Raw genomic sequence first — 27,157 nt, 5'->3', positions numbered from 1 at the left:
GTTGTGCGTGCAGCGCTACGCTGCGGCTTCAGTTTAGCGGATAAAGTTGAGACTTTCCCGTTTGTGCGTCTCTGACATGAAAACCGTGTGAAGCTTCAGACGGAGCGGACCTTCAGGTAAGGAACACCTGTGTGTGGCTCACCTGAGCCGTTTGTTTCCTGCGTGTGATGTTTGAATCAGCTGTCGCAGCTCTGATGATCGATTCCCGATCAGCTTCTTAACCGTTAATTAACCGCTCACTGTGGTCTTGATTAAATGCTGACGCCATCGAATTGATTAAGGAGTTAATTAACTAATCAGCTGATAGGTTAATTAATGAGGCGCTGAAGAGGGGGGAGAAGTAACGGAGTACTTTTACTCAACTACTGTCGCACAGCCCAGTTCACTGCAGTTGTTCACATCCCGCTGACTTTATGCTCTGAAACCACCAGTTATCGTCAGTGGGAATGAAGAGTTGTTACAGGTCAGAGATTTAATTTTTCTTATTTGAAGAGAGCTTTGTTCTGCGGCTGTAAGTTTTTACGGAGTGTAAAAGATGATTTAATTTGTGTTTCTGTTGTTGAAAAAAAAAAAAAAAAAAAAACTCCATGTTTCCGCCCTCAGACTAAAAAACAAAACAAAACAAAAACGTGCAATGGTAAAATTATCTCGGTTTGGTGGTGAGGTTTGAGGTTTTATTTAAGTTAAAGTAGAACTGATAAAATACCTGCATTCATAGTTATAATCACATTAAAGTTTTGTATTTGAAGTTATGCAGCTGAATGGCTTCTGTCAGTTGTATTGTTTTATTGGATCATTAATACTGATTCAGTGTGTAAATTGTATTTTGCTGTAGCAGCTGATCATAACTGCAGTTAGATCTGTAAGACTTCTACATGTAGAGCAGCAAAAAGTTGTATATTTCCCTCTGAAATGTGGTTGAGTGACAGCAGATAAACTCCAGTAAAGTAAATGTACTTTAAAGTAAAAGTACTGACTCTCCAGCTCTGTCACCAGCTGTGAGTTTGTCAGGTTTTTCAGGTTGTTCATTCACTGTACAGAGCGATGTCTGTGTTTTCACATTCATAAGTTTCTCTGAGCTCATCTTAATTCTCACTTTAAAACCTGGACGCACCTGCAAGATTTATGACATCACTGCTATCTGCAGCCAATCAGGGTTCAGAACATACCTTTCGCAGTGTGATGTGGGAATTTGAAGCTTCCAGGCCACACAGTAGGCCAGGGCGTCATTTCCATGGGGGATGGGGGGACTGGGGCATGTCCCCCTCAGGGAGGAAGAAGGGACAGCTCAGGGGAGAACAACCAGAGGGAAGGGCTGAACCCCTAGACAGTGATGTTGGAGGAGAGACTTTTCTGGAGGGCAGCGGCGAAGGCAAAGCTCCTCTGGAGGAAGCACAGCAGGCCAGTGGTGGGACCCCGAGCAGGATACTGGGGTTCAGGGCAAGATGCAGATCAGGCAGAGGACTGAAAACTAGAGCTGGTACCCGGCAGCCACAGTATGGAGCTGAGGTGTCAACAGAACTGGGGGGGCCCTTCAGTTGAACCCCAACAGGTGGATGGCTGAGACGCCCTGAGGACCTGGGATGACAGACAGTGACTGGAATACAGGGCAGGAGGACCGATGGTCTGGTCGAGCATTGGTGGAGACGGCTGACTGATGGCGAGCAGAGATGTTGGCTGAAGCTGGCGAAGCATCGGCTGAGGAGGCCGACTCTGGAGCAGGAAGTACGTCGGTCATGCTGCTGGGCAGCAGAGGCTCGAGGCTGCAGTGCAGCTGACGGGCTTCACCTCTTTGTTGGCCATGATTCCTTCTTAGCTGCAGGTGGACTTCACTGCAAACCAACCAGCTGGGAAACAAGCTGAACCAATGTCCGGGGTGCAGGTTGGTCGTTAGCCAACTGGAAAGCAAGCTGGTTACTAGCAGCGCTAGTGCTAGCTTTTACCGTGGTCTCACCTGATCTGGAAGCAGGCAGAAAACTGCAAACTCATCCTGAGGGTTGTAGTGGCAGCCAAAAATTCTGTTACACCAGGAATCTCCATTAGCAGTGATTAAGAAAACAGTCTCTTATCCATCAGGGCCCTAACCCTTTTCTAAAGAGCTGGGGAAACAAGCTGCTTTAAATAGGGGGAGGGCTGATGAGAAAACTGGGAACAGGTGTGTGAGTGCCTGGGGAAGGTCAGGTGACTGGGAATGGAGGGCAAGTCTGGGGACACCTGGTGGTTGGATGGAGAATGGCTATTCATGGAAATTTCCAGAGGAAGTGAGGTTGTGGTTGAAGCTGACAGAAGCAGAATGAGTAAATTTAACAGGAGCAGGGCAATATGTTTTTTTAAAAATAATTTTTATAATCAGTATTCTCCTGAAAATGCTATTGAACATTTGAACATCAGTCAAAGATCAGACAGGAGGGAACAGAAGCAAATACAAAATTTAATAATAAGGTCTCTTTTAGTGCTGGTCTGTTGTTCTTGTGTCCTCCGTCTCCTTTTATACTTCAAGTCCGTTAAAAATGACACAGTGACCCTCAGCGATGCGCTCAGAACTGTGCTGTACAACACTTCTCTTTTTCCTCCTGTCTCTACCTGTCTTTCGTAAAGACAAACAAACAGATAATCAGTTATTTCTCTGTTGGCTCGCTGACACCAGACAGCGTAAATATACACATGAGAAGCATTAAAGCACAGACGGACCTGCTGTCAGTCACCGTGGTTTGATTTCCCCACCTGGGTCCTGATGATGCAGGATGACAAAAACTGTCCAATCAGTGAGTTTCCTGCCACGTGACTTGATGTTTACTCCTCGCGGATCCTTTGTCAAAGGTCAGTGTGAACACAAACCGGACCAGAACTAAAATGTAGCCATGGATTATTTTTTCTCTCGGTTTGGACTAAGTGAAGCGAACAACTGGTGAGACCTACGTCATTTGGAAACAGTGTCGGTAGAGTTGGGCCGGTATATTTTCCAGGATCAGTTCGCCACAGAGTTCACCTCAGCTTGACTTATCTGACTCTACTTCAGCCGGATAACCCTCTCAGTATGAATACTCTTTCCTCTGATTCACATGAAAACAAACACGATGAAGACAGAAACCACTTCACCCACAGTTGTGATATCTGTCGTCACTGATCCTGGTCTGAATGATGTGTCTTAACAGAGCTGCGTTATCTGTAATGATCATCATCATCAATCACTGATGTTTGGTATTTTATTGCATTTCTCACTCAGTGTTTTAGTCTCATTGTCTCTGTGATGTGAGCACGTTTTACCGGGGACATGTGCCGTGTCTCTCTGCTGATCTGCTGATCATTACTGTGGTGCATCTTCTGCCTTCTTATCTTCGAATGGTCTGTGATCTTAAGCTGCTGTCTTACAGCTGTTGGCTGAACTTAATCTCATTCAAAGTCTATTCATGAAAAGTGCTGTAAAAATAAAGTCTGACTGATTGATTGATATTCAGGAAAGATAACAGAAGTAAAAAAAATCTGAGTGGGACAACCTGAAGGCAAAATGTCTCTTTCAGTCAAAATAAGATCACGTTGTCTAAGAAGACAGAAGGACGCTGACAGACTGATCAGTTAACTGTTTCATGACCATTTGTTCGATCAGACGTCACGATGAATGTGATGAAAATTCCTGATCTGCTTCCTTTTCCTCAGAGGACGAACCCTTTTAGATTTCGATGATCGAATATTGTTGTTCGGATTGTGCGTGGAATGAACTCTGCTGTGTCTTCACTCTCGGTTTGCCTTTGTGTCTCTGCAGGACGACCACCGGTGTCGCAGCATCGGAGCGACCTCATTGGCTGAGATCCATCTGGAGGTGGAGTCAGAGTGAGGGCCGTGTTGTGGGCGGGACTTTCTCTGAGCAGGGGACAAGATGCTGCTGACTTCCTGCTCCGCCCCCAGCAGCTACTCCTGGCTCTGGTAAACGAAACAGTGAAAAACACGTAGAATAACAAGTATCGCACACAGACGCCTGCGTCCTGAGGGTCCTCATCACAACACATGTACACAAATATATTAGTGTACAAACAAACATGAACTTGCTTGTGGTTCTTGAAGATGTTTCACCCCTCATCCGAAGAGTGGTGGAGGACGGTCTCTTGGTCAACATCAAATTCAAACCACACTGTTATCACTGACTGATCACTGATCAGTCAGAGCTGCAGTCTGTTGGTCCAGGTCATAAAATAACCTGCTGGTGTCTTTCTCTTGTTGTTGTTGTTGTTCTTCTTCTTCTTGACTCACCTGTCTGTTTCCTCCTCCAGGTGTCTCCCGATCCTGTCATATATTTCAGCAGCTCTCGCGGTGAGTTCATCTCTCTCTCAGTTAAAGCTCATCTTTGGTTTCTTCAAAGGGCTTTTATTGTGAAGGAGGAGAGGGTTCAGAGTGATGGACAGTGGGTAAATTGTGTTGTGGTTTCTGTGAGCTTTGAAGGATGAAGACACTTCATTGGACTTTGTCGTCACTGATCAACTCTGTCTCTAATGTGAGCTCACAGTGATGTGGGTGTTTCCTGCTGATGCTGATGAGACTCAGCTCTGCTGCCTTTGGGGATATTGATCAGTGTTTCTGAGACTGTCGATAGGAATGACTTATTGACCCTTATTGGGTTCTGATTGAGTGAAATACTCAGGTTCTCTGATCCCTGCGTTATTTCTAACGTCAGCGTGCTGCCTGCATGTCATCGCAGTTTGTCTCAGCTGTTTTGTCGCTGCTTCTTGTCTAATACTCAGTGGAAGTGGACTGCAGATGAATTTGGTGCATAAATAAGGTCTTACTTTAAAACAATAATGAATTTGTTTTTTGTTCACTGATCAAAGTGTCAGACATTTCCTTTTATTTTCGACAAGTAAAAAAGTCCACAAGTAAACACCTGTAGACACTGTAACTGCATACGACCTCTAATGTGTGTCGGATGAAGACTGAGTCTGGTTTGGGAGAACCACCTGTCTGGGTCATTGCTGCACAGCGGTCAGGTGATTGACAGACAGGTGTCAGGTGAACTCAGGGGGGATCGACCTGCACGTGGGGGTCGGGGATCACCTTTGTGTCTCTGTTATTGTGGTGTCCCACAGGGATCAGACCTGGGTCCTCAGGTTCTTCATTGATTTACATGAAAGAGATCAATATGCAGAGGTTAACTGTGATGGAGGGATGATGGTGAACTGATCCAGGATGAACAGATGATGTAGAGATGTCCCTGCAGAGGTGAAGAAAGTTGGTTTTCTTGTCTAAACTTTTCTGCTCAGTCTCATCACCCTGTCGGGGTCGTCAGGTTCAGTCTGTCTGTGAACAGCAGCGTTGCCAGCCAATCAGCTGCTCCGCTGTCTGTTCAGCCAATCGGTGACATTGTGCTGTTTCAGATGGAGGGATGATGGAGGGGATGGTGGGAGGATTGATGGTTGATAGTGAGAGCTGGCTAGAGCACAGATGGTGAAGATGGAGGATGCATGGAAGACAGCGTGATCTCAGGGTCGCGGCAGCAGATAGAGCAGTGATGGAGGATAAATGGAGGACTGATGGAGGGAGGATGGTGCGAGCGCAGACTTTCAGAACAAAGTCGTGACAGCAGATAGAACGATAGCCACATTCCTGCTGCTGATAGCCACGCCTGACTGATAACCTCGTTTACACAACGCTGCAGGAATGTGGCTGCTGCACAAACCGTCTGGGGCCCACAGAAAAAAAAGCACTCAGTGTATCAACAGGGACCCTCGGTGTGGGACGTGTGAGGGGGGACAGTGTCAGGTTCTTGTTAACAGGGGTTCCCTACCTGGTCTGTGTCTGACGTACCCCCACAGCGCCATCAGACAGCGGTGGAAGACGTACTCTGATCCTTTGCTGATCTGATCTAAAAATACTCCATTACTTTCAAAAGTGAAAGTACGACAGTTTTGTCAGCAAAATGTACTTGGAGCCTCAAAAGTAAAAGGACTCGCTCTACAGCAAAACTTTATTAACAGTTAGTTTAGTCCAGTGTTTCCCAATCTGGGGGTCGGGGCCCCTCCGAAGGGTCCTCAGTTAAAACTGAAGGGTCGTCAAATGAATCATGGGAGAGGAAAGAAGAAAAGTTCTTTAGTCTGCTTTCTTTATAGACGATGGTCTAAACTTTTTTTGTGAAATATTGGATCATTTGAACACTTTGACGCATTAACACACGTTTTATTTTGTGATGCACATAAACATACGCGCGTGTTTTGCTATACAGCATACATTAACCAACAAATATGTTTTATTATATGACATACCTGAACACAGGAGCATTTTATTACAGGTTATGACATTAACACGCATGTATTTTATTAAATGGTGTACGTATACACTGTTAATGAACACGTGTGTTTTACTGTACGTGGTACATGAACAAACACGTGTGTTTTGTTTTATGTGGTACATGAATAAACTCACGTGCGTTTTGGCTCCAGCTGCAGCCGTTTGCTGAACAGTTTAAAGCTCTGATGGTTTGATTTATATCTGATTAACAGAGGCTGCGGCGCATGTCCTCATTCAAATGGTTCAAAGAGTGTGTGGGTCAGAAAAAGTGAAGCATGATTGTCACTGACGTTATCTGATAACCACGTGCACGCACGCACACACTTACACACACACACACTTACACAGTCAGCTGTCTGCTTCTTGAGAATCTCAGAGATGCTTGTCTTTCCCTGCAGTGTTTACATTCCTCACTGTCTGAAAACAGAAAATACACCCAAAACACAAAACTCACTCTGCTGCTGTCTGAACAGTTTTTGGACCCAGTCTGCTCCCACAGTACCTCCCCACTAGATAGTTTAGGGAGCACAGTCATTAACCTCCTCCAAGTCCACAAACCTCCGCTGTCCCTGGAACAGTTAGCATCCGGTCCACTATTTCAGGACCAGGACAGAATCCATATCACCTCTCCTTGCCCCTATTACTATACGGTTATTGACAACCTCAGCGACCTGTGACAGGGAAATGGAAAAGACTTCTCCCATTCTTCCAGCTCTGTCAGACATGTGGGTCAAGTTCAGGAGTTCCTTCCACCGTCCAACAATATTCTGTCCTTCTCCTTACCTGAGTATACAAGACATATGACTGCAGATCTGATGACTACAAACTCACTGCCCTTTGTCCTCAGGTAAACTTATGGACAGTCCACAGAGGTCTAATAGTAAGTCGGCACTCAGATCAGGCAGGCAGCTCATTGTCACAAGTCCAATAGGTCGGGTCTCCAGGTAGAAGTCCAACATGTGGCTTTATCTAGGAAGGCCTTTTGTTCTCAGGGAGAACTGCACACCCGCTCACCCACCTGCTCGTCTCAACCTGGGCAAAACCAGAGTCCAGCCCCTCTCCGGGAGTCTGGTTCCAGAGCTGGTGCTGTGTGCAGGTTACCACTGTACCTCCTGAGTAACTTGGATGATGGTATGATGTAGAGCTGTGTCGATAAAATCGATTCTCCTCATTTTATTTTGTAAGGATCGATTCATACGTGCTCGCGTACGAATTCGCGTCATCGAATTTACGCGCGTGGTGTGAAGCTACCAAACAATGAACATGGCGTCAGACAGTACGCAGTGCTTACTGTCCGACGTAATTTAGTAATGCCCAAGTTAGCACTTTTTTATTTTTAACGTTAACTAAGCATTGCTTACTGTCCGACGATGTTCATTGTTTGGTAGCTTCACACCACGCGCGCATGCGTAAATTCGATGACGCGAATTCGTACGTGAGCACGTACGAATCAATCCTTACAAAATACAATGAGAATAGGAGAATCGATTTTATCGACACACCTCTAGTATGATGTCACACTGATGTCATGGTGATGTTTGTGTTCGCTTTTGGTTTCCAGGGCGGCCAGACGGAGCCGTGCGCTGGACGGGACTGCTCCATCTGTCAGTGTTTCCCGGCCAAAGGAGCCATGGTGAGACTCTGCCCACAAACGCACAGCAGCCAATCGAAGGCCCGCTGCAGCGTGACATCATCATAGCTGCAGACCGCTTACTGTTAACAGACCTCTGACATCATTTCCTGTCGGCTCGTAAACCACAGATTGTGAAGACGCACACACAAAAACACATTCTGAACTAAGGAGCTGCAGGATGAAGGAGTGTTAGTGAGGAATGTGTTGGAGTTAAATAGCAGCTGTTTACCTTAAAGTGAGTCAGCAGATTCCACACACACACACGCGGACACACACAGACACACAGTCACACACACACACACACGGACACACACACACACACACAGACACACACACACACACACTCAGCAGTGTGATGTCACATGTTTCTTCTTTCTGTCCCTTAACTCAGAGCTTCTGTTTCCAGAAACATCTTTCAGATCATGTTAACAGATAAGGACAAAATGACCGAGTGACACATAGTTTCCACGGTTGTCATAACAACGTGGTCATGTCACAGCCTCGTCTAGATGTTTGTGTCTACAGTCAAATCTGGACCAGTGTGTGACAGACCAGGCTGTGACTAAAGACAGAAACATCTGGACCAGGCTGTGACTGTCCTTAGTCACAGCCTGGTCCAGGTGTCTGAGCTGGTGTCTGCTTATTGAAGAACTTGTGTAAACTTCAGTGTCATTTCAGTCAGGAGCCAATCAAATGGCTCATAAAACACCACATGACAGTCTGTTGTCGCTACAATCAGCTGATCGAGAAAACAACAACAACAACCAAATTTATCTGTCAGATTGCCGCCCAAGTCACAAACAGAAACCTGTGTGTGAGTGTACATCTCTTAGTGTGTGTATGTGTTTCAGTGTGTATCTGTGTTGGTGTGTGTGTGTGTGTTTGTACAGCTGGGGGCAGCAGACAGGCAGAGAGGATTGTGGGAAGGCGTCTGTCTCAGTGATTTCACAGTTCGGTGGTTTCGGAGAAAGAGGGACAGAGAGAGGACTAACAGAGATCACAGCTGTCACATCTCATCACACACACACTCAGTACACATCACACACACACTAACATGTGCTAACACACACATACACACATTAATACCCTCACACTTCACATCACCGATTCACACACTAACACACGCAGTACCAGAGCTCGACTGAAAAATCAGCAGGTTGATATTGGTCAACAGTGATTTTATCTCACCGCAGATTAATCAGTCGCAGTCAGTATCAGTGTGTGTGTCAGTGGATACACTTTAACTCCCCTAGTAATTATTAATAATCACTAAATGAACATATATATACAGGATCTTGTAGGTGTAAGCAGATATAAGGACAGTTTTATTAAAACATAACTTCTGTGAAGCCTCTGAAACTGAAGTTCATGATTGATAAAAGCTCTAATCATATTTAATGATAAATGATCAAACATCACATGAAAAAGCACCTGTTCAGGTAACTCAGTGTGTACAGACATTATAGACACACACACACACACACACACGCGCACACGCACACGCACACACACACACACACACACACACACACACACATACACACGCACAGCTGTAGGATCAGGTGCGCTGCAACATCTGGACACCAGAGACAGAACGTCCACTGATGTGAGACATTCAGCAACATGTTTTAATTTTAGGATTATTGTTCAGTTTTGTTTCTCGTCATCAGTGAGTTTTCAAACTGGATTTGGTTCATGTTGACACTTTTTTACCTAAAATTATCAATTAATTATTGATTATTATTATTGATTGAGCAAATTTATCTAACTGTGCTTCCCGTTCTTTGTGTGTGTGTTGTATGTATAGTGTGTGTGTGTGCATTTCAGAATAATGCGATGGCTGCTGATTTAAAGGAACATTCCATCTGATTTAACATCCTGACTGTCTGAGCTGCTGTTCAAACACACTAACTCTGTGTGTGTATGTGTGTGTGTGTGTGTGTGTGATTCTGTGCCTGTGTTGTTGTTGTTGTTGTGTTACACTGCCCTCCTGTGGTCAGATAACAACATTACACGTCAGAGTCTCTTTGGCGCACTAACATTCCTATTTAATTTATTGAGAGTATAAAGTCCTGTTAGCGTCCCCTACAGGCTGCAGAATTCACAACAGTTTAACTAATCCAGGCTAACATGCTAATATCAGGCTAAAATAATCCTATTAATTCTCATCCGGCTAAACGGGCTCCTTGAAAGCAGTTTGCAGACTGATTATTATCTTGAATAACAGTGTGCTCACATTTTGAAATAAAGGCAAAATGAGCAGAATTCATATCAGAGCATTCATATGATTATGACTATGAGCCGATCATGTGATTGCAGCTACCCTCCCGACATGCGCTCGCCTGTCAATGAGCTGTCCAAACGTGTCCTACCAGTTTTTTATCAGGTTCCAACAGGTTCTAACCTTGTTGCTTGTATTCTGCAGGGTGCTCCAGGTGATCTGGGGCCACAGGGTCATCAGGGCGTCCCGGGCTTTCCAGGTCCTCAGGGGCCTCCAGGAGAAAAGGGCCATAGAGGAGATGAGGGGCCGACAGGAGCTGCAGGACTGAAAGGAGACGTGGTGAATAAACATCGACAGTCTGATCTGTCCTCATGATGTCTGTTTTTATATTTCTTAAAGTTTTGTTCCAGTTTGTTAGTTTGTCGGACCAGTCCTGGTCTCCACAGCCTGCAGAACCCTGTGACTTATTTCATTTAACACTTTGTTTGATGTCTCAGGGAAATATCGGTGTTCCTGGTTTTCCGGGCTTAGAGGGTGTCCCGGTAAGAAACCCCGCCCCCCCCCCCCCCCCCCCCCCTATCCACCTGTCAGCTCCTTTGATTGGTTCATCTCTAGTGATGTCAGACTGTGAGTTTGTGTTTCTGTGTTCAGGGACATCCGGGTCCACCTGGAGGTCCTGGTTTTCCAGGTCTGGACGGATGCAATGGGACCAGAGGGCTGAGAGGAGATACTGGGCTTCCTGGAGAACAAGGACCTGATGGAGAACCGGTCAGTGACACTGATCAATCAGGAACAAACTCTGATTAGAACTGTTTCTTTCTTAAAATTTTCCTAAAATTATATAAAGTATCAGCGTCCACACAGTGTTTCCTGTGGCAGTAAAAACAGAAGTGTTAAAAGTGTGTACAGGTATCATGTCATCAGAGCATCAGGTTTTGTTTACTGTATGTAGTGCGGTATATTATGATCACCAGGGTAACTGTGTTATGTTCTGCAGGGTTTTCCAGGACTGAAGGGATTCCCAGGAGATCCAGCAGTCTACTTCATACAGTACCCTGGAGTACCTGTAAGTACACCTGTGCTATAAACAACACCTGAGACTAAGCCAACAGAACTGGAACTTGTGATTTTCCTGAGACTTTGTGGCTTTAAAATAAAGCAGGCAGCAGGTAGAGACAGACTCGACTCTGGAGTACCTGTAGTACTGCAGCTTTCGCAGTCGTTTAATCTGCTGATCGTTGTCTTAACTGATCAATGAAACATCTTCAGATGTCTTGATTTGTCTGATCAAAGATAATCAGTTTATTTACCTTTTTTTTTTTACTTCCATCACTAAAATAGTTGCAGTTTAACTTTCTGTGGATCAGTGAGTTGACTAATTGTTGTAGCTCTAAACTCAGTTAATACACACTCACAGATTATAGGGTGTTGTGATGTTCTTTACAGAGTAGTTATACTAATAATACTGATATACTGATATACTGATACTGTCAGTGTGTGTGTGTCTTTGTGTCTGACAGGGAGACCCCGGGCCCAGTGGACTTCCTGGCCTGCAGGTGAGACCAAGTACACAACAGCAACAACCACAGCAGCATGCAACACATGAACCTGTAATAACACTGACAGAGAACCGTGTGCCTGTCTGTATGCAGGGTGAGCAGGGTCTGCCTGGTCCGAGGGGAGTTGTGGGTCCAGCAGGACTGGACGGAACCAACGTGAGTCAAAACAAAAACAGAAGCACAACTGATGATAATAATAACAATAATCATTATTATCATTATTATTACTATTATTATTATTACACCTGATAACAATAATAATGATAACGTTAATAATGATAAGAATAATTCATATACATAAACACAGTTTGTACATGTCAACATAAATATTCATCATACAACTTTTGTAAATTCAGACTCAATAATCTTCAGACTTTATTTCTTTAAATGTTCTTATACAATTTGTAAAGTAATATAATGAAAAATAACATTGTTATTGTTGTTCTTACATCTAATGATAATACCTGGCTGCCTCTGCACAGGGTTTCCCTGGTCTGCCTGGTTCCAGGGGTACACCTGTAAGTATCATACCATATTATTGTGATTTCATTATTTGTTAATATGCTTTGTTCTGATGATGTTGCTTGTAATTAACACTCACCCTCTTTCACATGAACGCGCTCGTAGCCAGATGGATAAACACAGAGTTAACAGAGGCAATGTTTGGCTCCGTGAAGCCGGATAATGAAACATATCCTGGGTATGTTGAACTTGTTTCGTAGTTCAGGCCTCTGGTGAACCTCTGACAGGTGCTGATGGGTTTGTGTTTCAGGGAGAAAAAGGTCGATCTCTGCCCGGACAGAAAGGAGACGAGGTACAAACATTCAGATTTTAGACGGTTTTTCTTCTGACCACACCCCCCTCAGTGACACCTGCTGAAAAACACCTGCAGTGACGCCACTGGGGGCGTGGCCACGAGAGCAACTGTAAGAGGAGTTTTAAGCTGAACTGAGAGGATTTACCTTTTACTGTTACCAGTTCTTCAGTACTATATAGTCTGTAGTACTTCTACTCTGTACTGTATAGTACTGCAGCAGTCACAGTAGTACTGTATTATCTACAGGGGGATCAGGGCCTCCAGGGGCCTCCGGGACCATTTGAGTATGTTGACCCTCCAGAAGACCTGTACATCAAAGGAGAAAAGGTGCGCAGGACTTCAGTCTGTTACAGCCAATCACATTACAGCTGCTCTCCTGCAGTTCTGCTCCAGTTGGGTCAGGTTCTAATTGTGGGTTCTGTTGGTTCCTCAGGGTCTCCGAGGGGTTAAAGGAATCTGTGGAGTTCAAGGGCTGCCGGTAAGTTCAGATATCTGATCAAACCTCTGGAACATCTGGCTGAAGTTCACATGAACATAATGTGTGTGCACACCGCTGTGTGTGTGTGTGTGTGTGTGTGTGTGTGTGTGTGTGTGTGTGTGGTTTCAGGGGCTGGACCCTCTCCCAGGAATCAAAGGAGAGAAAGGGATTCTGGGATTCCCTGGGCTCAGGGTGAGTAATTATCCATCTGATCCATCTTCACATTATTGTTATTGTTATCATTATTGATCAGTATTGATCAGTCCCAGTCAAACTGTAGATTACAGGTTTTCATCAGTGTCTGTGTTAACGTGATACGTTTTTGTGTTTCAGGGATTTTCTGGCAACCCTGGGCTCCTCGGAGAGACGGGTTTCAAGGTGGGTCAACAAAGCACACTGTAAAAAAAAATGTAAAAGCTAAAAAACTAAATTAAAAAGATAAATATGTTACTCTGTCTGGTTTATCAGACCTTTTTAATCAGGTCCATCAAACCGAAAACAATTAAGCTTATTGGACGACCTGCAACAGACCACACAAGGCTTGAAATTTTTATTTGAAATGTTGATCATTCTCGTGTAAATTCAAACATTAAATGTTTTAATGGAGTGTGTCTGTTTGTGTTGTCAGGGGATTCAAGGAAGTCCAGGTCTTCCAGGTCTGATTGGACGAGAAGGTCCTAAGGTTAGTCAAACTGTCTGTCTGTCTGTGATGTTTCGGTGCTGACCAATCACAGACAGGTAAATCCAGACACCTGTGCTGCAGGGTTTTCAGTCTGCTTTGTTGATGTATGAGCCATGTTGGTTGATGTCAGACAATGAGAGATGAGCTCCGGCTGTGATCATACAGTCTATAATGAGTCTCTCTGTCCTCAGGGTGTGATGGGAGATCCGGGTCCTAAAGGGCTTCCTCAGGAGGCACAAATAACACACCCAGGTACAGATCAATACACACCAATCGATCAGCTCATTGATGATGATTGTCTGCTTGGTATGATGTCATCACTGTGGTCCAAAGACGCATCCTATCAAAGTTACTGTAATTGCCTGTTTCCCACTTGTGAATAGTGTTAACACTTCGACATAACATCCAAAGCCCCGCTCAGACGGGACGAGCCTCGCGGGGGTTCAGCATCATTTCCTGAGGATATCATTATCTCTGATGTCCATCCAGAATAAACCTCCAGAAATCCACTTAGAAATCAGAGGAAAGGAGGCTGCGGAACTTCATTCAGAATCCCCCTGTTTTTAAGTTTCCTTCAGTATCTTTACCAACCGTCCAGCCATCTCATATGATGGGGCATAATCTCATCATTCGGGTCAGATGTCACCACTCCGGTTTGTTCCAGGTGAGGTTGGGGAGAACGGGCCCCAGGGACTGAGCGGCCCTCCAGGAGACATGGGGCTGATGGGAATGCGTGGACCCCCAGGAGCCCCCGGCAGATCCATACCTGGTCAGTACCTGAAAACCTGCGAGGCAGCGTTGTGTGTTCTGATGTCTGGTCTGACTGATGAATATAAGACAGTGGCAGTGACGTTCAAATTAAACCCACAAAAGTTTCACAGTTTAATAAATGTGAAATGAGATGAATAAAGTTCTCTGATGATTCCTCCACAGGAGGGCCAGGTGCTGTGGGTCAGAGAGGAGCTCCAGGATTCAAAGGGGACAGAGGAGATCCAGGTCAGGTCTTTACAGAGGGACCCACACCTGGTGAACCTGGAAAACCAGGACGTCCTGGACTTAGAGGAATGAAAGGAGAACCAGGGATTCCAGGTACCAAAGAACTCTTGCTCACCTGTGGTCTCACATCTGTTCTTTAACTCCAGACACACCTGGTGATGTCATGATCTGAGGTTATTTAAAGTACATATACTTTTGTTATAATTAACACAGATTGCTTAATGCTGTCGTACTTACTACTAGTTTCTCTCCTCAGGTCGTTACTGTGTTCCTGGAGTCCCAGGAGAATCTGGAGAGCTGGGACAGCTGGGACCCCCAGGGTCTCAGGGCTTCCCAGGGTTTAAAGGTCATTGTCTGAACTCTGATTGATATTTTATGGACTAGTGACACATTGAGCGTGTGGTTTCATATCCGTGGTTCCCAGGTGTCCACAATGTCCCATCCGACTGACACCAGTTGGATTACTGGTCTTTTTTATTTGTTTTCATTGGAGGTTTCCTCGGGTTCTTTTTTTAATAGAACATTTAAAAACAGTCTTTATAGACTTTACAAACTGGGCAACAATCAACACACCCTGATCAGATGTCTTCAGAAAGAACAGAGGCTCCACAGAGTCTGTGAGGCTCTTATCCTCACAGACTCCACAATTTAACTCTTCAGGTTTCTGTTACTGTTTTTAAATCTACCTGTTTGTTTTAGGCACTCGTGGCGACTGTTCTTGTGGAGCTCCTATTATCCTGAGGGGCCCCCCCGGCCCTGTGGGTGACCTGGGGGATGCAGGGACTCAAGGACTCCCCGGGGCCCCAGGGCAGAGAGGTGAGAAAGGTTTACCTGGAGACACTGGAGAGCGTGGCCAACAGGTGAGTTATCGAACAACAGGGTCAGAGGTCATATAAGCAGCCCAGAGTTCGCTGACTGTTTTGGATTTTGTTTGTAGGGTCTGGTTGGATTTCCAGGCGTCAAAGGGTTCAAAGGTCAGAAGGGAGATTTCATCGTGGTGGATTTTAAAGGTGAGTTTATCACCTGTCTGCACACCTGTCTTGCGTCTCCTGAATTCACCACACTGACTTTAACCATAATGTCATATCAGTGTATCAGTGGCTTTGATTGGGCTTTTGTCTCCAGGTGAGAAAGGAAACAGGGGCCAGCAAGGCCCTGCAGGCAGACAAGGATTCACAGGGAGGAGAGGCCCAAATGGACTCCCTGGGGCCCCTGGAGACCCCGGTCCACAGGTCAGTCAGATGCTCCTGGTGAACACACAGCCATAACACATCCAAGACTCATACGTTCAGAAGATATCCTTATCTTTGATGTCCAAAGTATCATGATCCAGTCACAGGTGTCTATCTATAAATCTGTTCCCTGTTTCTTGTCAGGGGGAAAGTTTTACCAGCTCTCCTGGAGAAAGAGGCTTTCCAGGATTTCAAGGGCCAAAGGGACTTTCAGGACCACCAGGATACCAAGGAGCAGGTGTAGTTGGAGCAATAGGACAGCGTGGGACCCTTGGGGACCAAGGACCTTCAGGACTCCCGGGTCTCCCAGGGTTGAGGGGGGCTAAAGGTAAGAATCAACCTGAAGTTGACTTTAAATAAATATTGTAAAATCTGTGAATGTCTTTCATCACCTCTCCCAAAACTCATGGTTCTTTCCATGACTCCTCCACTTCCTGTTCGACTTCTCCACTTCCTGTTCGACTCCTCCACTTCCTGCAGGTGACACTCTGCCCTGTGCATCCAGAAACCCCGGTCCCCCTGGGGAGAAGGGAGACACTGGAGACCAAGGTAAAACATCTGTATCTGTTCCCCTATCCGATCATCTGTGTTTCTGACTTCCTGTTCAACTGTCTGTTCACCTGTCTCTCCAGGTTACCCAGGACTCCCAGGTCCCTCAGGTATTCGTGGCATCACTGGACCTGATGGAATTAAGGGAAACAAAGGAAACTATGGATTTCCGGGAATACCTGGAAAACTAGGTACCAGAGCACACCTGTCTGATATCTTTATGTTATCTATAACAGCATGTTTACATGTTTCCTCTTCTGCTCCTTCAGGACCTACAGGTATTGTTGGAGATACAGGAGAAGAAGGACCTGAAGGCTTCAGTTATGGAGGAGATCCAGGTACAGTCACTGTCATTACGTGTTGACTCCTTTCAAAGTGAAAAGTGGTACCTGACTCTTATTTCATTCGTTTTACACAACATTCACTCTGCACAAAGTCTCCTTAAGTGGAAGCCAATCACAAATGAATTCTGGAGTAATCTGTAATCTGACCTGAGATGAAATGACCAAGAAAATTAATCACAAAAAGATTTGCTCTGTTACAGACGACAGAAATCCCAAATCACACATCTGAAAGCGAACACACCTTAGTAAATAGATTACACATCAGTGTCTCAATAAAGCTTTAACTGACAGCGCTACAAATGAATGTTTACAAAAGTTATTAACACATACAGAGTCCACACATGGGAGGGTAAGATAAAATCCTGCTGGGTATGAATGTGATAACATTTACAGATGCTGATTCAGATGGTCTGGACTAATAATACGTCTTCATCAGCTTTGTTTACAGTATGTGTGTATGTGTGTGTACCAGGCTCTCCAGGGATCCCAGGCTTTCCTGGACTCAGGGGCGCAGCAGGGGACTCTGATGTTGGGCCCCCAGGACCCATCGGTGTCCTGGGAAAACCAGGTGCTCAGGGACCTAAAGGAGTCCCTGGACCCCCTGGCAAAGATGGACTACAAGGTGAATTAATGGACCTGAGATGTACATCAGAGTTTATTGATCCATGAGTTCTTGTTCTGAGACATGTATTTACTTTGTATACATCAGTATTTCAGGTTATCATCTTTCCGTCCTGGTGATCTGACTACATCAGGGTGGGGGAAAAAATGGTTTTGTTTTGATACAGCACATTTTTAAAATGTCTTTACTGCATTAGAACGTTATGATAATGTGGTAAAATGTGGGTCGACTGTGAGAATGTCAGAAAACACTGATCTGACCTGAATCAGTGAATCGGATTCACTTGCCGTGATTTCTAATGTGATACCAACTCTGTTATTTTCTGTGTTTGTCCAGGAGTCCTGGGTCTGGCTGGGGGACCTGGAGCGAAGGGCCAGAAAGGACAGGATGGAGCTCCAGGTATAACTGGTCCCCCAGGCCCCTCACCTAACCTCTGTGACATAGGAAAACCCGGTTCTCAGGGCCCTTTTGGCCCTCAGGGACCCATTGGACCCCCAGGTAAGCTCTTGATTTTACATAGTTACAGTTACAGTAGCTCTTTGTTAAAAATGAAACTCCCCCTATAGAAAAACAATAAATAAATAAAATATCAGCATCGCCCAGACTGTGATTACATCATATTTCATTTCAGGTTTTCAGGGGGAGAAAGGAGAGATGGGGGAGGTGGGTCCTCCAGGTTTTGGCCTCCCAGGCCCTGCAGGTAAAAATGGCTCTCCGGGTTTCCCAGGGTACCGGGGGACCCAGGGTTCCTCTGGCCCCATTGGAGACTCAGGACTGCCAGGGCCCAACGGTCCGAAAGGTGAGCTCCCACCCACCAACGTTCCTGTGTTTAAATGTTTGCAGATGACACAGTCACTGAAATGCTCTTTGTGTTTCAGGTTTGTTGGGGCCTCAAGGCAGGTATGGAGGGCAAGGGGTTTCAGGACAGACCGGTACTCCCGGTGCTCCAGGGAGGACAGGTGAGAGAGGGTTCAATGGACGGGATGGACCTCAAGGATGTGAAGGGCCAAAAGGAGAGAAAGGTAAATTTGTTAAACTTGTAAAGTAAATTTGTTCTATGTGAAATACAGGAGACGATGAAACATGTTCAGAGTGTCACAGTAAAACAGAAATCAGACCAAAATAAAAAAAATACATATTTATCAGTAACAACATAATTATAATTTCCAGCTAAAATCAGTCCAGACTCATCTGTTGCTGTTTTAAGGACTTTCCTGTGTGTCCCCTGCAGGCTGTAAAGGTCTCACAGGGCCTCCAGGACAGTTCACGTGCGTTCCCATCAAAGGAGCAAGAGGACAACCAGGACCCAGCGGTAACAGCGGCTTCCCTGGATCACGAGGTCAGAGCAACATCATGACTCTGTTACCATAGAGACTGGTGTCAGGGTGTGATGTCACACAGGGAGTAACAAGGTCAGATGCATTTAGGTACTCTGGGAAAATTGGAAATACCGTGTCTTTCTCTCTACACTGAGCTGAGTCGCGTCGTGTCGAGCTGCATCAGGTCGTGTCACATTCCCTCAGATTATGTTGAGTCAAGTCATGACGCGTTACGTCAGGTCATGTCAAACAGCATCAGATTATGTCGAGTCATATCAGGTCGTGTCAACTTGCATGAGGCCAACTTGAGTCAGGACGAGTTAACACTATTCAGGGTTGTAATGCTCAGGCACAGGGCGCGAGGCTGTGGTTGTGTGAAAGTAACAGTAACATTCAGTTGTGGGATGAACTGAACACATCTTCTCTGCAGGAAATCAAGGTGTGCCAGGAGCTACGGGTAAGCCAGGGCATCCAGGCATCAATGGACCCCGAGGCATCACAGGACCCCGAGGACCCTCAGGACCCTGCGGTAAGACAGGACCTCCAGGACCACCCGGATGTAAAGGACCTCCAGGACTCATCGGCTTCCCCGGGGAGACCGGAGATCCAGTAAGATGAAAACAGACTGCAGCTCATCACATGTGCACGCTGGACAGTCCACGGTCTTTGTTACTTTCATATTTCAGTTATAAGATTCAAAAGTGGGTATAAACAAAGAACTACAGCTTTGTTTTCTGATTGTTTGAAAATGTTAAATTATCAGTATGTATTTGATTGTGGCTGCAGGGTGACCCGGGAGTTCCAGGGAAAACTGGAATACCTGGTCTCCAAGGATGTCCTGGACAGAAAGGTACAAGGTCAACCCACCACTATGATCCAACAGATTTATTTGAATGAGGACCGAGATTATTTTTAACACTTCACACATGAAACAGAAAGAGACTGAAAAGATTTAATCTCTGACCTCTTCATTGGTTCTGCTCTTTTACTGTGTAGGTTGTTGTTTAAAGTTTGTTTTTGTGTTTCAGGTGATAAAGGAGACTCTATTGGTTGTCCTGGTATACCTGGAGAAAAGGGGCCTCCTGGAGACTTCGGGTCCTCAGGTGATCATCTGGTTCTGGCTCCACAGCAGTGAAAGGAGAGAAGAGAGAGTTTGTTATAAAATATAATCTTTACCTATTCAGAACATGTTTTGTAATAAAGACGATTTATTACAAAACAATTAAACAATCATTGTTTCTGTATGAATTAGCTGTTTGTCTTTCTCAGGATGTCCTGGAGATCGAGGAGATCCTGGACAACGTGGTTTTATTGGGGCACCGGGACAGAAAGGATGCAAAGGAGATCTTGGCCACCCTGGAGACCCGGGTCCACCAGGTAAACAGGCTCACCTGGACCTCATCATTATTTTACCTTTACTAACGTGGCTGAGTGATGCGACCTTGTACCAACCAAAACCACAAGATAAAGTGGGCAGATGTGCTGGTTTTCTCCAACATCCAGCAGACTGGGAGAGAGAGTTAGACACAGTCATGTTTAAAGCTGCACCATGAAATAATAGCTACTGTCCCTAAACTTGTTGTCTGTCTGTCTGGTTTATTTCAGGTGTGATTGGTCCCTCAGGTCCCAGAGGTCGTCCGGGTTGTCCGGGTCTTCCTGGCAAGGCGGGTGCCAATGGTCCTGCAGGACCACAGGGCTGCTCAGGACTCCAAGGTTAGAACTAAGACCAACTAAGACCTGCTGTCGTGTCTGCCATGTTAGAGTTTTAGCTCAGTGAGAATCAAAAAGCATGTAACTAATCTTTTTCTTCAGTGGATGAGGGGGAAGGTGGACCCCCATGTCAGACACAGCCTCTCTCTCTCTCTGCAAGAAAAAAAAAAGTTCAGTGCATCGTGCAGAAAAACTGAATATTATTTTCACTTTGGTGTTTTTACCTGTGCAGCTGCAGCAGTGTCAGGCTTGTCCGTCAGTTCCGTGGATCACAATGAAACTGCCAGTTGTGTGATGAATGCAATTAGAAGCCAGATGTGCTGAGTGAAAAAAAAAAAAAACACAGTTTTAAACTGTGATGCCATCAGAGTTTATACTGAATATGCATAAACTGATTCTTGATTTTATTTGTACAGTTTTCTATAGTTGTTTATTGATTACAGTGTACAGATGTGAATCTGATTACAAATTTTACTTTTTCTGAATGATTTCGTTGCATCAGGTCCTCCTGGACCACTGGGACTTCATGGACTAGACGGACTAAAAGGAGTGAAGGGAGACATGGGGACCAGAGGTGAGGTAGTCCTTCTCCTCACATATACAACCACTGAATATCATGTGACCAAAGTGGAGTTCAGCAAACCGGTCCCAACAACAGATTATGTGTTATTACCCTGGCAAGCTAGCAGTCAGCCTTTGTAAATCCCAAAGATTCAGGGAAGGCCAACACAGGTCACCGTGCTGTATTCTGTTAATATTTTCAATTTCTGAGAAAGTCTTTCCAAAGCAAACATATAACTTTATCTCGGAAGAAAAACATAACAGAAATGTAACTTCAGTCTCGAGTCAGGTTCAGATCTCAAATACAAAGTGGGTTACGTTGGGTTGGGCCTGAAAGGTGCAGGTATGACTTTTGGACTTTGTCCAAACCTTGGTGTGACAGCAGATTTAAACCCCTGGTTTGTCAGAGTTAAGTTGGAGACATAGGTTTAGGTTTTGACTTGATGTTTAGTTTGAACATTTCACTGACACAACAAAAAAAAACCTCTCCCCTAAATGTTCATCTGTCTGTGTTTTTAGGTCTGGGTGTGCCGGGTCCTCCAGGTCTCAAAGGTCTTCCAGGGGATAAGGGTCCTCCAGGTCATCCAGGTCCTTGTGGTCCATCCCAGGCTGGACAAAAAGGGCCGAACGGCACCCCGGGACGCAAAGGTCTGTAGCATGGTTATTCCCCTCAGTGATAGATGTGTCAGACCAGTAGTGATTTGAACATCACAGTTTACCCACTGATCCATCTGAAGATCCGAACTCCAATCTCTGTTAGTAATGTGTCTTTATGTGTTTTTTAGGACCTCCAGGTGATTGTGGACCTCCAGGTCAACCAGGACCAAGCTGTGAAGATCCAATCCCAGGCCCTTGTGGAGATCCTGGTTGTCCTGGACAAGATGGAGAGCCAGGTCAGACTTTCACATTCAGGTTTTGTAAACTTCAGCAGATAAATCACACTGTATGACCTCTGACTTGGATTTGGTATGTCAGGTTGTCCTGGGCTCCAGGGAGATCCAGGCCCGAACCCTTGTATACCTGGGGATGATGGGGACAATGGGGACAGAGGATGCCCGGGGCCACCGGGGCCAAAGGGATGTCTGGGGCCGAAAGGACCGCCAGGCTGCCCCGGGAGTCTTGGAGTGAAAGGTCAGATTCTGAGATATATGAAGATACCTGACCATCCTACTGCAGACAGATACTGATACATCCACACCTGTGTGTGTGTGTGTGTGTGTGTGTGTGTGTGTGTGTGTGTGTGTGTGTGTGTGTGTGTGTGTGTGTGTGTGTGTGTGTGTGTGTGTGTGTGCGATCAGGTGAGAAGGGGTCACAAGGTCTGATGGGAATACCTGGTAAACGGGGTCCTCCAGGTTGTTCTGGTCCCAAAGGGCCTCCAGGACCAAAAGGATTTGATGGGCCTGTGGGTCTAAAGGGAGAGACTGGAAGAGTCTCACCCTGCCCCCCTTACCCACCCCCTGACAAGGGCCCCAAAGGACTCCCTGGCCCATGTGGTAAAAATGGAGAGCCTGGCCTCAAGGGAGAAGATGGCCTGAAGGGACCCAAAGGTGAGCAACAGGAAGTGGACCGGGTCCCATGCCGACTGTCTTCCGTTTACAGTGTTTGATCCCCAAACCAGCTCAGGTTAATTTAGTAGGTTAATGAGCAACAGAAGATGAAGTTAAAAATAAAACCTTCTAATGTGAAACGACAAATGTCAGTTAGCTGATTATTAAGATGGTTGGTTTGTTTGTTTCAGGGATGAAGGGAGATCCCGGAAATCAAGGACATTTAGGCTTTGTGGGGCCCCAAGGTCCCAGAGGAGACCGAGGAATTCCAGGCCTGCAGGGGGAGACTGGAGTAAAGGGAGACAAAGGTGAGACCTCCACCTGCCAGAGTTGTTTGTACAGTTATCGTGTGTGTTATTTGTGTTTTGTTGATCTAAATCCCTGTTTGCGATCTTTGTGTCTCAGGTGTTCGTGGTCCAGTCGGTGAACGTGGTCGTGCAGGACCATCTAAAATCTTGAACTCGGGCTTCCTGTTGGTGAAGCACAGCCAATCAAAGATTATTCCCACCTGTCCATTAAACATGAAGGCCCTGTGGAGTGGTTACAGTCTGCTGTACCTGGAGGGTCAGGAGAAGGCTCACACTCAGGACCTGGGTACATATATAAACATATATACAGACACACACACATGCTAAGGTCCCCATGCTGTTACACTAAAAATTGTACTTGGCCTCTTTCATGGTTTAGTTTCACAGACAATTCAGTGTCTGCCAAAATCCTCATCACCTCAGTCAGTCACCTCACACCCGCCCTTTTCCATGCATGACTTACGCCTTTGAGCTGATGATCAGTTACCTTCATGTGCCTGAGCTTTTGCCCAATCACCAGGTCAGCTCCTTCACCAGGTGAGGTTGTTAACAGATTTGTATTTGATTAATATTTGTATTACTAATATTTCCAGGTCAGGCGGGGTCGTGTATGCGTGTCTTTTCCACCATGCCGTTCTCCTCCTGTAACATGGGAGCCTGCTCTTACGCCAGCCGTAACGATAAATCCTATTGGCTGTCGACAACGGCAGCCCTGCCCAGCATACCTGTGGGCGGACCCTCCATCGAAGAGTACATCAGCCGCTGTGTGGTGTGTGAAGCCCCCTCCTCACCTGTCGCACTGCACAGCCAGACCTCCAACCAGCCAGACTGCCCCCCCGACTGGATGAGCCTGTGGACTGGATATTCCTTCCTCATGGTTTGTACTGCAGCACTGAAAGTACAACTGACGACAGTACTGATGTTAATAATACTAATAATTCTACTAATTCTTCTACACCATGTTACCAATACTGAAAATAAATGATTAATGCTACGGATTGAAACAAGATAGCAGGTACTGCCAGCAGTAGTACTCTAAACTAAACTTAAATCAGGTGCTGTAACACTATTGTAATTGTTACTGCTGCTAACTCTGGGGGTTAAAATATGACATCTGTCGGGAGGAAGTTCGTGTCTCTCACCTGATCATGTCACTTCCTTTGTGTGTTGCAGCATACAGGTGCAGGTGATGAGGGTGGCGGCCAGTCTCTGACGTCATCAGGTAGCTGTCTGACGGACTTCAGGCCACAGCCCTTCGTGGAGTGTCAGGGGCCTCGAGGAACCTGCCACTACTTCTCCAATATTTACAGTTTCTGGCTGACCAGAGTGGACACGAACACGTCCCCCACACTGACCCAGGGCTGGCAACAGAGGGGGAACATCGGGAGGTGCAATGTCTGCATGAGGAAGTGAGGAGGAGGAACACCACCTCCTCCTCCTGCAGGAGGGAGTGAGGGGGACGCTTCGCCTCCTCCTCCTGCAGGAGGGAGTAAGGGGGCGCTTCACCTCCACCCTCTGCACGAGGGAGTGAGGAGCTCCTCCACCGAGGGGGTGCACAAGGCAGGACTCGGTTATTTGTCCCTGTGAATAGAGACTGTCATGTTAAAGAATCAATCAACCAATCAATCAATCAGCCAATCAAACACTCAGTCAGTCTTATTCAGATCAATAGGAGTGACCCAGAGCAGCACAAATGATCAAACCCATTTATTTAGTCTTTTTAGCGAACGTCACAGACAGATGTTTGAACTGAGGTTGTCTGATGTCGGCGTTTCACAGCAGAGTCGTGATGTATCGATGAACAGGTCATGTGATTAAAAATAAGCAGCTGGGCCTGAATCACCAAACCAGGTCGTGGATCTTAACAGTCACCTGTTTTCTTAGAATAAAGAGAGCTCCTGATCCATTTCATCACCTTTATGTTAAACTAAAAGAAGCGTTTACTGACCGTCACTGTTTCTCAGATGCACTGAAGCAGAATCAAAACCCAGCAGGTGGATTACTGACCTGACAACATCATCAGCGACTTTATTTTTAGCTGCGCGTGTCCAGTCAGTATTATTTTTTAAATTCCTGAATATGAACATGTTAATATTTGTATCTGGTGCAGTCTGTGCGCTGGTGTGATTTATTCTCAGTGTCTGACACAGTGTTTTATTTCGCCACAACAAAAACAATGAGCTGTTGTAAAAATGAAAGACGCAGCTGTTTTATCAGTATTTTTGAAAGGAGCTGTTGTGATGGATAATTAATAATTATAAATAATTTGTTGATGCTGTTAATTAGTCATCAAACATCTGAGTTGTTCAGGAGCTGATAATCCTCTTTATTGCTCGGCATTCACCTGTATTTGTGCCAAACACTCTGTTTCCTGTCCGCATCATCATTTATTTACAATTGTCCAAACTCATGAATTGAAAACTTCTTTTAGTCCCCGTCCCGCTTTGTCTTTTTTAAGTTCAGGGAAAGTTCAAGACCGCCGACCTACGGCAACATCCACTGAACAGTCACATCTCGGTTGTGATGTGGTTTTATCTCAGTCAGAACTCTGTAATATCTCAGTTATAATTTATTATGACTGATGATAATTTCATTTAAACGTTATTCAGCCCCAGTTTGAACCTGGTGATGATGATGTGATCAGTTTAACTGAAGAACTTTCGATTTGTTCCACGTAATATTTATTGTTTTCACTGTCGTCGAGTGAAAGCCTTGTTTTACCTGGGTCAGTTTCTGTGATGTCACACCCTGTAAAAGCCGATTGGTTGGCGTGACATTCTCTTGTCACCAGAGGACAACGACATACACCCGAGTGAACTTTAGCCCCGCCTCTAGCGCCGCCCACAGCCCAACCAGAAATGCACTGAAAGCGCACTCTGATTGGTCAGCTGAGAGGCAGTGACTGCGTGTCATTGGTCAGTCAGTATTTTGTGAATAAGTAGGGAAAGAATTGTGTGAGAAGCTGTGAACACATTTGACCTTGAAACGTATTCTTGTTCCAGTTTTATTTCCGATCAGACGAGTTTGGGATCCTCCTCTCGGTCTCTTTTTAAATGTTTCTATGTTTCAGTGTAAAATCACAACGTCACATTTTAACACAGAAATGATTTAACTCAAGGTCTGTTTAACACTAAACCGACAAGTAGTGACAATCTGTCGTGTTACAGAGTCGAGCATCTGAGCTGCAGCACAGAACCAGAACCAGGACAAGTTCAGAATTAGAGGTTGATGTTCTACGTTTTTATTTCCCACATTCGTTTGTTCTTAATGTTGTAGATTTTAATATTTCTTTGTGTAATAAATAATTTTCACTTGAATATTTGTCTGAAAGTTTCATATATAGACAAAACCAAAGGACACAAATCAGTGTTTTAATATTTACAACAGAATGAACTTAAGAAAATGTGTTTTTAAAAAAAACAAGTGACTTCCAGTTTAGGAAAAATCTTTTGTGAAATCTTCAGTGGTATTTGTCTGATTTCAGTTTACTTTCTATATCTGGTCCTGTTTCAGTTTCTGGTTCTGGTCCTGGTTCTGCCACTGTATTATCTCTGTGATTTGTAAATATGTTTGAACTCAACCGTTTTATATTTTTACTGTAAATGTCACCAGAGTATTTATTTAGCCTGAAATTAATGTTGGTGCTATTTGATGTTTCATTTGTTCGTTTTTATTTTATTTTGGTGAATGGTGACACGGGTGAAGCCCTGCCCCTCTCCATCCTCCGCCAAATTAAAATGACAAACATTAACGCATATTCCTCTGACTAAAGACAGACTGATTTTTATTCCACTGTTCTGTTTTTGCTTTTTATTTATTTAAGAATTTATCAGGACTGAACTTTTTTTAAACTGAACTTTTAAAAAAATCCTCGTTTTCTGTTCAGATTTTTAAATTAATGAGCAGTTGAAACATGAATACTGCAGCATTTAAAGATAAAACAAAGACTTTAACTACAATTCCCTTGATGCTTTGAGAGGTTTTAGTTTAAATGTTGAGTTCAGTTCAGCAGTAAATCCTTGTTAATGTGAGATTCTAACAGAAAACACCAGGTTAAAAGAGGATTAAAACAAAAAAGACTAAAGAGAATAAAATGAGAAAATCAGGTGTCGCAAGTGGGCGGGACTTCGTTATTACCTGAGGAGGATAAAGTGGGGGAGGTGTTGCTGTGTCTTCATTCTGTTTTTATTGTATTTAAATCTGTCTGGTATTTTAATCTCTGTAGGAGTAAAATTCCCACTAACACTTGTGAAACATTTTACTCTGTGGACGGACGACTTCAATAAATCGCATCAAACTTTCA

At 44.9% G+C, this 27,157-nt stretch overlaps 1 protein-coding gene across 1 annotated transcript; it reads left to right on the top strand.

The window, feature by feature from the left end:
* Window positions 1–27,157, top strand: col4a4 (collagen, type IV, alpha 4). Its single transcript, XM_041045471.1, has 47 exons — window positions 1–116; window positions 3,764–3,924; window positions 4,269–4,308; window positions 7,838–7,909; window positions 10,335–10,469; window positions 10,628–10,672; window positions 10,782–10,898; window positions 11,128–11,196; window positions 11,651–11,686; window positions 11,783–11,845; window positions 12,172–12,207; window positions 12,462–12,503; window positions 12,753–12,833; window positions 12,940–12,984; window positions 13,114–13,176; window positions 13,318–13,362; window positions 13,613–13,666; window positions 13,858–13,918; window positions 14,331–14,435; window positions 14,600–14,755; window positions 14,919–15,008; window positions 15,362–15,522; window positions 15,600–15,672; window positions 15,788–15,894; window positions 16,039–16,222; window positions 16,375–16,443; window positions 16,527–16,634; window positions 16,713–16,781; window positions 17,260–17,409; window positions 17,746–17,907; window positions 18,041–18,208; window positions 18,288–18,431; window positions 18,641–18,748; window positions 19,159–19,337; window positions 19,515–19,578; window positions 19,757–19,831; window positions 19,998–20,105; window positions 20,334–20,441; window positions 20,941–21,012; window positions 21,519–21,647; window positions 21,785–21,892; window positions 21,975–22,130; window positions 22,298–22,546; window positions 22,738–22,854; window positions 22,952–23,140; window positions 23,448–23,731; window positions 24,028–27,157. Exons 2-47 carry the CDS (start codon window positions 3,878–3,880, stop codon window positions 24,265–24,267), a joined length of 4,983 nt encoding a protein of 1,660 aa, XP_040901405.1. The 5' UTR covers window positions 1–116; window positions 3,764–3,877; the 3' UTR covers window positions 24,268–27,157.

Source organism: Toxotes jaculatrix, chromosome 9 (genome assembly GCF_017976425.1).
Source record: "Toxotes jaculatrix isolate fToxJac2 chromosome 9, fToxJac2.pri, whole genome shotgun sequence".
Lineage (NCBI taxonomy): Eukaryota > Metazoa > Chordata > Actinopteri > Toxotidae > Toxotes > Toxotes jaculatrix.
The sequence above is the reverse complement of the archived record's forward strand: the minus strand, read 5'-3'. Positions and strand labels throughout refer to the sequence as shown.

What these genes read in the sequence shown, in the direction of transcription:
- col4a4 (XM_041045471.1), top strand. Translation starts at nt 3,878, where the DNA reads ATGCTGCTGACTTCCTGCTCCGCCCCCAGCAGCTACTCCTGGCTCTG. An exon ending in TCGGAGAGACGGGTTTCAAG is followed by an intron (nt 13,363 to 13,612) that starts GTGGGTCAACAA and finishes TTGTGTTGTCAG; the next exon opens with GGGATTCAAGGAAGTCCAGG. An exon ending in CCGGGGAGACCGGAGATCCA is followed by an intron (nt 19,338 to 19,514) that starts GTAAGATGAAAA and finishes TTGTGGCTGCAG; the next exon opens with GGTGACCCGGGAGTTCCAGG.